The sequence below is a fragment of the Chrysochloris asiatica genome, unplaced genomic scaffold (assembly GCF_000296735.1).
Source record: "Chrysochloris asiatica unplaced genomic scaffold, ChrAsi1.0 scaffold00014, whole genome shotgun sequence".
NCBI classification, from domain to species: domain Eukaryota; kingdom Metazoa; phylum Chordata; class Mammalia; order Afrosoricida; family Chrysochloridae; genus Chrysochloris; species Chrysochloris asiatica.
In genome coordinates, this window is record NW_006408532.1 from 3,124,965 (window position 1) to 3,136,284 (window position 11,320).

Below are 11,320 nucleotides of genomic sequence, written 5' to 3' on the forward strand. Positions count from 1 at the left end.
TCTCTTCATGTATGATGTTCTTGATGTCATCCCACAACTCTTCTGGTCTTTGGTCTTTAGTGTTTAATGCATCAAATCTGTTCTTCAGATGATCTCTGTGAAAGATTAAGATATTAAAAAGAAATATTCTATCATGGGTAGTGGTGAGGAGGGGAATTATTCACGTGTTAGAGGGTGTTGTTGCTGTTAAGTGCTGTCTAGTCAATTCTGACCCATAACAACCCTGTATAGGGTTTCCAAGGAGCAGCTGGTGAGCTTGAACCACCGACTTTGCAGTTCTAATGACTTTGCAGTCTGACGCATTAGTCCACAGCACCACAACAGGACTCCCAAGTGAAATTTTTTGTTGTTGTTGTTAGGTGCCATCGAGTCGGTACCGATTCATAGCGACCCTATGCACAACAGAACGAAACACTACCCGGTCCTGGGCCAACCTCACAGTGGGCTAGCGGGTAGACACATGTTAAAATGGGTGACAAGACAGGCAGTATACAACAGGAAGGGAGGTTAGTTAGAAGAGGAAAGATGAAGATAGCAGCAGACACAGGGAAGAATATAGTAGTTAAAGTGATTAGAGGTCAATACTGTTAACTGATGATACTTAGAAGGGATTGCCATCATTATGAAGCACAGTATATGACTTGTTGAATGTAAAACTGATGATCTGTTCTGTAAACCTTCACTCAGTTCCTAATAAAAAGTTTAACAACAAAAAAAATAAAGATTAACAACAAAAAAAAGATTTAAAAAAAAGTTTTAACAACAAAAAAGATCTTTCTTACATAACCATAATACCTTTATTGATTTATTAATACTTTTCATTTTATTATATATGTATTATCCTTAATTTAATAATTAAAACATAAAACAACTTTAGAGCCACAGATTGCCCTTGATGCATTTGTGAGTTAGTCCCATGGTTTATTTTTGGTATCATGAGAGAATCTCTTGTCTGGAGAATCAGGAGACCTGTACACCTGTCCCACTTCAGCCACTGGGGAATCAAGCTGTTTTCTGATGAGGAAGGAGTCTGTGTTTATAAAATGAGCGTGTTATATAAACGAATATTTGAAGTCTCTTTTAATTCTGAGTTCAGTTACTCTGATTATAGAATTATGAACTGTATTATGTTAATACAGACTTCAGTTATGTTGCATTAGGGTTGGTAAAAAAGTAAAACAGTTTTCTTACAACACCACTCCTGATATATTGTTGTTGCTGTTTATAAGTTAAAATGCTTGAAGGATTTTGTTTATTTTGTTTTTAAGAAGTTATTGCGCAAAACAATAACTGTTGAGTTGTTTTGAATTCTTACTAGTGCTTAAATATTCCAACGTTAACCTAATTCTCCTTTTTGATGGGGTGTGTTTGTTTAGAGGTTATGGGTGATGGTGAAAGTGCACATGATTCACCTCGTGATGAAGCATTGCAAAACATGTCAGCTGATGACCTCCCAGATTCTGCAAGCCAAGCGGCCCACCCTCAGGATTCAGCTTTCTCTTACAGGTATTTCTCTTATAGGGTTTAAGAATTTCACTACCATTGTAGTCACTTCAAGATAAGTGATTGATTCACTTATAAAGTGTATATAAAGCAGAGAGATAAAAAGGATATGGGTGTCATATATAAAAGGCTTTAATTCAGGGTTAAAAAACTCATATGCCCACAGGGGCTACATAAGTAATTTAAAGAAAACAGGTGGTAATGCCTTGCCCATCCAAAGTTACCAGCCCTTGTGCAAAAAGTAAGGGAGGACTGCAGTGATTAGGAGGCAGGATCAACTACCACATTGTTGAATAACCTACTTTCACTAGTAAACGTTTTGGAGCCTTCTCAGTTTTATCTCTAGTGGGTCTTAAGAAAGAACATGACTTTAGGAGCCTTTGTTTCATAGGGAATGTGCTCCCTCTGCCAAGGAGCATCAATTTTAAGACACCAGTCATTTCCTGTGGACGTACTAAGTTTTCTCTCTCTGTTCTCATTTTCTTTTTTATTATAGAAATTTTCAAGCATATACAAAAATAACAGCACAATGATGGACTCATATATCTATTGTTTCATTCTCACCATCTTCCCTTTATTAAAGCAGATTTGAAGCAACTTGCTATTTCATTTAGAAGAAGTATAAGTTTTTTTTTCCCCTGGACTAAAAATAGGAGAGTAAAACCATTTTTATTTTACAGCTATAACTGATTTTATTTTGCTAAGATCACCAGGTCACTTTACAAGAGCATTTGCAAGGTGGGCAAATATAGTATTTGAGCCACTTGATTTTTAAATTACTCATAGGAAGAAAATCAATAGGGAAAGATTATGAACTAGTCAGATAAGGTGGACAAGTGTACCTTCTTGCAGAGAAAGAGCAAACTTGGCCCTGTTCTCTAAGGTGCTTAGACTCTTTTCTTTGGATGGTGGGACTGAACATTATAAAGAAGTTCTGGTCCACATCCTACAGAACCAAAAAGGCTACAGGTAATAGCAGATAAAAGAAACTCAGTTATATTTCTCTCAATATAAAAAGCTGCATTATTGTGAAGGATGATAAATTGCTGAAGGTTTGCTATACCACCAAGGAGTATTCAATCAGTTGTTGTTGTTATATGCCATGGAATCGGTTCTGACTCATAGCGACCCTGGACATGGTTTCCAAGGCTGTAAATCTTTACAGGAGCAGAAAGCCTCATCTTTCTCCCGCGGAACTGCTGGTAGTTTCGAACTGCCCAATTCATAACCACTACACTACCAGAGCTCCTTCATTCAATCAGTAGTTGTAAGTTAAAAGGAAAAAAAAAGGTTTGGTTCAGCACTACTACTTTCAAGAACAGTAGAAGAAGTTTCTTGTGTGGTGCCCAGCTTGTCTTGTGACAGGATCAGCATTTCTCAAAAGATGTGGTAGAGGGCTTCAATTCTTACTTGAGTGATGGGTAGCGCTGTTGACTTCAGTGGTCCCTTCCCACTGTGATGTAGTGTGGTTTCTGACTGTTGTCGTATGCCTATCTTAGCACTCAGCATATGATAGAAGTTAGAATAGATTTGCTGTTTGGCAAATACTGGGTCTTTACAGAATGGTCCTTGCCCAGGGCCGTTTTACAGCCTTGTTTCATAAGTAATTAGTAACTGTTCTTTTAAGTGAGATGTCAGTATGTTTAAAATGATCTTTATTTCTGACCATTTGAGATATTTGAATCCAAAGGTAACTTGTAAATTTATAAGTAAATATTTCTAAAATGTGACCATGCATGTCTGAATAGGGATATTAATACATTATATTAACAGTGTTGTTGTTAAGTGCCATCAAGTCAGTACCAACTCATAGCGATCCTATGTGCAACAGAACGAAACACTGCCAGGTCCTGGGCCAACCTCACAATTGTTGCCACGCTTGAGCCCATTGATGCTGCCACTTTGCCAGTCCATCTCACTGGGGGTCTTCCTCTTTTTCTCTGACCAAACATGATGTCCTTCACCAAACATAATATCCTTCTTCGGCGACTGGTCCCTCCTGACAATATGTCCGAAGTATGAGAAACGAAGTTTGGCCATCCTGGCTTCCAAGGAGCACTCTGGCTACACTTCTTCCAACACAGATCTGTTGATTCTTTTGGGAGCCCATGGCACTTTCAGTATTCTCCTTCAACACCAGAACTCAAAAGCATCAATTCTTCTACAGTCTTCCTTATTTACTCTCCAGCTTTCGCATGCATATATGAGGTATTGAAAATACCATGGTTTGGGTCAGGCGCACCTTAGTCCTCAAGCTGACATCTTTGCTCTTCAACACTTTAAAAAGGTCTTGTGCAGCATATTTGCCTAATGCAGTACGTCATTATTATCCACACAATCGAAAGCATTTGAGTAGTCAATAAAGCACATGTAAATATCTTTCTGGTATTCTCAGTTTTCAGCCAAGATCCATTGGACAGCAGTGATATCCCTTGTTCCACATCCTCTTTGGAATCCAGGTTGAACCTCTGGAAGTTCTCTGTCAGTGTATGCTTGCAGCCGTTTCTGTATTACCTTTAGTAAAACTTTACTCATATAAATATCAAAGATATTGTCTGATGATTTCTGCATTTTGTTGGGTCACCTCTCTTTGGAATGGACACAAATATGGATCTCTTCCAATCAGTTGACCATATGGTTGTCTTCTAAATTTTTTTTTTTGCATAGATGAGTTAGTGCCTCCAGTGCCACCTCAATTTCTTGAAAGATTTCAGTTTTTAATCCATTAATTCTTGGTACCTTATTCTTTGCCAATTCCTTCAATACACCTTGGACTTCTTCCTTCAGTATCATTGGCTCTTGATCATATGCTACCTCTTGAAACGGTTGATTATCAACCATTTCCTTTTGATACAGTGATTCTGTGTATTCCTTCCATCTTCTTTTGATGCCTTCTACATCATTCAATAATTTGCCCAGAGAATCCTTCAAAATTAAAGTCAAGGCTGGAATTTTTTTGTCAGTTCCCTCAGCTTGAGAAATGCTGAGCATGTTCTTCTCTTTTGGTTTTCTGATTCCAGATCTTTGCACATTTTGTTGTAATATTTGCCTGTATATGCTCAAGCTGACCTTTGAAAATTTCTGTTCCGTTCTTGTACCTCCTCATTTCTTCCATTTGCTTTAGCATCTCTACGCTGGAGAGCAAGTTTCATCGTCTCTTCTGACATCCCTTTTGATCTTTTCCTTCTTTATTGTCTTAATGACTTTTTGCTTTCTCTTCTGTATGATGTTCTTGATGTCATCCCACAACTCTTGTGGTCTTTGGTCTTTAGTGTTTAATGTATCAAATCTGTTCTTCAGATGATCTCTAAATTCAGGTGGGATATATTCAAGGTCATATTTTGGCTCTTGTGGACTTGTTTTCATTTCCTTCAGCTTCAGTTTGAATTTGCATATGAATAGTTGATGGTATGTTCCACAATCTGCCCCTGGCCTTGTTTTGACTGATGATATAGAACTTTTTCATCATCTCTTTCTACAGATGTAGTGAATTTGATTTCTCTATATTCCATCTGGATGAGGTCCATGTGTATAAGCGATTTTTGTTTTGTTTACATTGAGATGCAGTTTTGTTTTCTCTACATTGAGATACAGTATGCAGCTGATACAGTCTTGCTTGCTGAAAGTAAAGAGGACAAAATAATTTACTGATGAAGATTAAACACCACAGCCTTCAGTATGGATATCATCTCAATATAAAGAAAACAAATATCAATTATACACAAGGACCTCACCAGATGGAATTAGTAGACTTTATTAACATATTTTCTAAATCTGATTCTTCAGAGATGCAAAAAAGAAACTGAGGCTTGCTCTTTGCTCTGCGGATTCTGTTGCCTTCCCAGTACTAACCCATTCAAGGAATGGTTTACCAGACCACACAGACCCAGAAGGTAGGTTGCGATATGATTGTTTATTTATTCCTATATATATAAGTTTAACTATATAATATTTAGAACTTGAATTTTTTTGTTAAATGCCTTTGAGTCAGGTCCAACTCATAGCAACCCTGTTTAAGGTTTCTGAGGCCTAAATCTTTGTTGGAGCAGAAAGCTTCATATTTCTCCCATGGAGAAGCTGGTGGGCTCGAACCACAGACCTTGTGGTTCACATTCCAGTGCTTATGATAAGGAGCCATTACATTCCAAACTTGAGTAAAACATGTGGAATTGTCAGTATTCAACTATGCTTCATCTATGTAGCAATTCTATATGGTTCATTGTAATACATTTATATTAATATTACTTAAGAGTACTTTTAGGAGCTCTGGTAACGTAGTGGTTACGAATTAGCCTGCTAACCTCAGCGTCAGCAGTTCAAAACCACCAGCTGTTCTGTGGGAGAAAGATGAGGCTTTGTGCTCCCACAAAGATTTACGGCCTCGGAAACCCTGTACAAGGTCGCTCTGAGTTGGAACCTACTCCACGGCATATAACAACAATGAAGAGTACTTTTATTATTGTTGATTAATTAGTTCTGTAATTAACTGGTAAGCCCATGGAAACTGTCAACAATAACAGATTTCGTCTTTCTTTTGTTTGTTTAGACAATGAAATTGTATGCTTCTTGAAAGTTCAAATAGCTGAAGCAATTAATTTACAAGATAAGAATTTAATGGCTCAACTTCAAGAAACAATGCGTTGTGTGTGTCGCTTTGATAATAGGACTTGTAGGAAATTGCTTGCATCGATTGCTGAGGACTACAGGTAAAAATCTGACCTGTTCAGCTCTTAGACCTAAATTTCAACTGTTGTTTCTCTTTAGTGATTATTTGGAAAGCAATGTAGGCTTACTGCAGAGTGCTTGACTATGTTACCTGGATGTAGATGTTCAAGGAACACGTTAGATTACTTAGCCTCGAAATATAGTCATGGAACTGCTCTTAGTAATAGATTATTACAGTTTACTTTAGTTTAGCACTCAAGTAGCTTTTGCAGAGGCATTGGCTATTTTATTTGTGAGGCCAGGAGATAGCTAGGATATCATTTTTGTTTGTCAGGGGTTATAGGAAAAACCACTTTCCTGGGTCAGAGGATCAGGCGTAGGCTTAGAATTGGTTGCACTTTGCTGCCAATCTTTTGGCAATGGTTATGGAGAAAGAGTAACTGGGATGTTTAGGAAGTAAAGAGGCATTGAGGCTTAGGGAGCAGGTGCTCTGATGATTGTATATTTAGACTATAAGCAAATAATCTGGAGAATGTTTAATGACAATATTGTATATTAATCTGTATTTTGCTGTTAGTTTAGTCTTGTAGCAACCAATTTCCTAGTAAGTATGATGTCCTATCAAGGTGGAGCTCATGCTCCAGGACACAATAGACCACTATACAAAGGGACTTAATAACTAAGTTAGACAGCTAAGTATTCAGCCCTGTTGTTGTTGTTAAGTGCCGTTGAGTCAGTTCCGACCCATAGCGACCCTGTACAGGGTTTCCGAGGGTGTAAATCCTTACGGGAGTAGAAAGCCTCATCTTTCTCCCGCGGAGCGGCTGGTAGTTTCGAACTGCTGACCTTAAGGTTCGCAGCCCGATTCGTAACCACTACGCTACGTAGGTAATATTTTTTACAGTGTTGCAAAATGATTGTATTTCTTGAGCTAGCAGCCTGACATGGCAACTTGTAAAACCAAAGTTTATAAAATAATTTTTCAAAGAAAGTGTATACTATACACCTGATGTCCATCCTAGAAAGCATTTATTTCTTTTAGGAAAAGGGCTCCATATATCGCTTACCTAACTCGTTGTCGTCAAGGACTTCAGACCACACAGGCTCACTTGGAAAGATTGCTGCAAAGGGTTTTGCGGGACAAGGAGGTGGCCAATCGCTACTTCACTACTGTCTGTGTGAGGTTACTGCTTGAGAGCAAAGAAAAGAAGATCAGAGAATTCATTCAAGGTAACTAAATACCTCTTCATTATTATATTATTGAAAAAATTTTGCAGTTTTTTCATTTTACTTTGTTTTATTTGAATCCCTACATGCCTTAGAACAATTCCTTAAATACTCAGAGTTATTTTATGTGTTTGTAATAATTAAACTTTGTATATCAAATTAACACATTGCATTTTTATACTGGATTAATAAATTTTTTAACATATAAAATTTTCTTACTTTTTAAGACTATTTTTATGACAAACGCCTTGCTCTTAAAATTCAAGTGTATTTTCTTATTTAGTCTTGGTTTTAATGATTTGGATGCATATTTTCCTAAAATAAACCAAACTCAGACATACCTTTGGCTTTAAGATTTACAGTATCTGCATAGCTAGTGATTAAAATTATTTCTATAACTTACTTAAAATTTTTATTACTTTGCATTGGAGACTTTCAGAAACTTACAGCAGCTGATGATAAAACTGCTCAGGTCGAAGATTTTCTGCAATTTCTTTATGGTGCAATGGCTCAGGATGTCATATGGCAAAATGCCAGTGAAGAGCAACTTCAGGATGCTCAGCTGGCCATTGAACGAAGCGTGATGAATCGGATTTTCAAGCTTGCTTTCTATCCTAATCAGGATGGGGACATACTTCGTGATCAGTGAGTGCTTTTATATTTAGTGCCTTTCTCGAACTGTGTATATATCAGGTAGCTCCATATTCCTGGTGTGGCTTTGTAGGATAAGCATTGAGTCTCAAGATCAGCTGTTCAAACTTAACAGTCACTACTCAGAAACCTTACACAAGGTCGCTATGAGTCGGGAACCGACTCAGTGGCAGTTAACAACATCAACATGCATGAGACTTAATATCTGATTCTGAAAGGAATTGCATCAGTTACCATTTTTCACTCATCAGAATGGCAAGATCAGAAAGAATGATATGCCCAGTGTTTTCAGGGATCTGGAGAATTAGGCTTGCAGGAGCATAAATTGGTATGACCTTTTAGGCTTTAGCCTAAAGTGTTTTTCCTTTCCTTCTTCATGTAATCAACTCTTAATTATCCTTCATATCTTAACTCAAGTGTCACTTTATTGGGGAAGCTTTTTCTTCCCATTCTGATTAGTGTAGACCTCATGTTATAACTTGTAGGCTAGAGCACCTTTCATAGTGCTTTCCATAGTACAGTTTACATTGGTTTTAGTTAATGGTGTTTCAGCCCAGTATTATTGACATTTTGGGCTAGATAACCCATTGTTGTAGGGATTTGTCCTGTGCATTGTAGGTTATTTAGCATCCTGGTATGTCACTATAGCATAAGCCACATGGTCACTGATTAAAATCCACTGGCTGCTCCTTGGAAACTCTCTATAAAGGGTTGCTATGAGTTGGAACTGACTAGATAGCACTTAATACCACTACACTAGATATAGGAATGGTGGTGGTGGTGGTGTTAAGTGCCATCGAGTGGGCTCCGACCCATAGTGACCCTGTATAGGGTTTCTGTTGAGCAACTGGTGAGCTTGAACTGCAAGATGGCTTTGCAGTCTGGCACATTAACCCACAGCATCACACCAGGACTCCTCCTTCCAAATGTGACAACTAAAACTATCTCCATGTATTGCCAAATTTACTCCCTGTTCTTGAGAACCACTGGTTTGTGTGATTGTTTTGTCCCCGCCTACCCCAGTTGTTCCCCCCATGAGAGCAGGATGATAATTTTATTCACTGTTCTATCACAGTGTCAAGCAAGATTCAGGATTTTGGGTGGATGGGGTTAGGGTTCCAACGAAATTCCTATCGGGCAGCCCTTGCTACACTTGAAGAATAAGCATGTACATAATTATGGTGGAAAAAAATTACTCAGCACAACTTTTCTGACCTTTTTCTCACCAATGTTGCTTTTTATAATCTTATAACTTCTTGATAATAAACCCCTGTGATCATCCTGTGTCCTTTGACAAAATCGATTAAGATTATCCTTTTGGGATCCCCCAAAACAGTCACTACAACCTTCTGAGCTGACCCCTCTGCCTTGAATTTAACTGGTTCATCAGATCCCCTTTGAAGCCACTGTTGTTTTTTTTTTCTTTCTTTTTTTTTCAAATGTTTTATTGTGAATTATGTGACAGTTTACATGGGAGAACATTAGTTTCATTCATCCTATAGTATATCATTTCATTGCTATTCTTACAATCCCCTCCATGCATCATCAACCATCCAAAGGGTATATATACTACAGGCATGCACCCTAGTCATCAGCACACAGCCCCTCTCCCTCTCTGTGTCCCCAACAGCTCCATCTCTCCACGTCAGGAAGTCACTATTTTTATTGGCCCCTAAGGGAACTATGATAAATGTTTTACTGAGCAAACTTGTCTGCAACCTTCTACTGATCACAGAGACATGTGTAGACATGTTTTGTTTAGAATCAACCCATGCATATATTAACTGGGATTCCAATAGCAATTTTTTATTTATCATACATGTTTTTATATATATGTGTATGTAATTATAGCAATAGATAGTTGTATATTTTAATATAAGAAATATCTTGAATTATAAGTATGTGAATTATATCTTAAAGCAGTTTCTTAAATCCTAAAAAATACCTGGAATGGTAACTGGTTATTTTTGGTAGTAAGATTATGTATGGGTCATTTAGCATTTTTGTTTCTACATCTGTATTTTTTGAGCACTGTTTCACAGCCTTGCTGAAGTTGTTTCCCAGAAATAACAGTAGTGTACTGTGATAGTGATTCCAGGGGACCATATAACAGAATCTCAGGGTGGGCCATTACACCACTGTTTATATGATGTTGTTATGAAGTGCTGTCGAGTCAATTCTGACCCATAGTGACCCTGTATAGGATTTCCAAGGAGCAGCTGGTGAGCTTGAACCGCCGACCTTGCAGTTCAAACAACTTTGTAGTCTGGCGCATTAACCCACAATTGTTTATATAAGACGTATTAAAAGGACATTTTAAGATATTGCATGTATACTTGAGATTATTCACTTTCCTTTTGAATGGATTAGGATCATTTCAACCTGCCTCGCTTACTCGTTCATATCTCAGAGATTTCTAGACTACCACAGGCTTTTATATTTCCATATACCAGGCTAGCTAAGCCCTGCTCTCACCAGTGCACAGTCTTGGTCTGTATACTTCCTGCAAGAAAAACCTTGAAATAGATTATTCATACCTACCCCAGATTTATCTAGTGGGGAGTCAACAAGCTGTTCTGGAAACCAAGAAAACTGGGTTTATCCCCTGCTGTTGACCCCTTTGTGACCTTAGGCAAATTTTTAAGCTTGATTAGTTTCATTTATAAAATGAAAAAGTTCTCAGAGTCTCTTTTCTGTCTGAGATCTTTAGTTTCTGGCTTTTGATTCCTCTTTTCTCTCAGCTTCTTTATTAAATACTATGTCCAAGCAACTCCTAGAGTAAGGATGCCTTGTGTTTCTCCTTTGGAATGGGTTCAGGTCCTGGAAAGTTGGACTTCCCTACCTCCCTAATTCCCTTGACTCTCAGCATTTCTAAGTAGATCCTAAATATGAGACTTTTTTGACATGAAAGAATATTTACTTTTTCAACTATAATTGTAATCTATATTTAGAAATAAAAGTTTTTAATGTGTTGAAAAATTATGACTTTCTGTATGCCTGAAATACATATTTATATGTGTTTTTTTGGGGGGGGATGTTTTCAGGGTCCTTCATGAACACATTCAGAGATTGTCTAAAGTAGTGACTGCAAACCATAGAGCTCTTCAGATACCGGAGGTAATGCATGCTTATATAACATAGGTGATGCTAAGTTACTTGGTGTTATCATATGTGTACTGTCAATTTTTTCAAGAACTAGACTATGATAAAAAATAAAACACCATTTGCATTTGATATAATTCACTCTTAATTATATATAATTAGAATTATATAA

General features: G+C 37.5%; 1 protein-coding gene across 1 annotated transcript in view; it reads left to right on the top strand.

Moving 5' to 3' along the window:
• Positions 1-11,320, top strand: part of GAPVD1 (GTPase activating protein and VPS9 domains 1) — a 76,552-nt gene that overhangs the window by 55,567 nt on the left and 9,665 nt on the right. Inside the window, 6 exon segments of the mRNA XM_006834766.1 lie at positions 1,377-1,506; positions 5,290-5,396; positions 6,050-6,209; positions 7,211-7,398; positions 7,827-8,040; positions 11,091-11,163. Coding sequence (XP_006834829.1) covers positions 1,377-1,506; positions 5,290-5,396; positions 6,050-6,209; positions 7,211-7,398; positions 7,827-8,040; positions 11,091-11,163 — 872 coding nt within the window.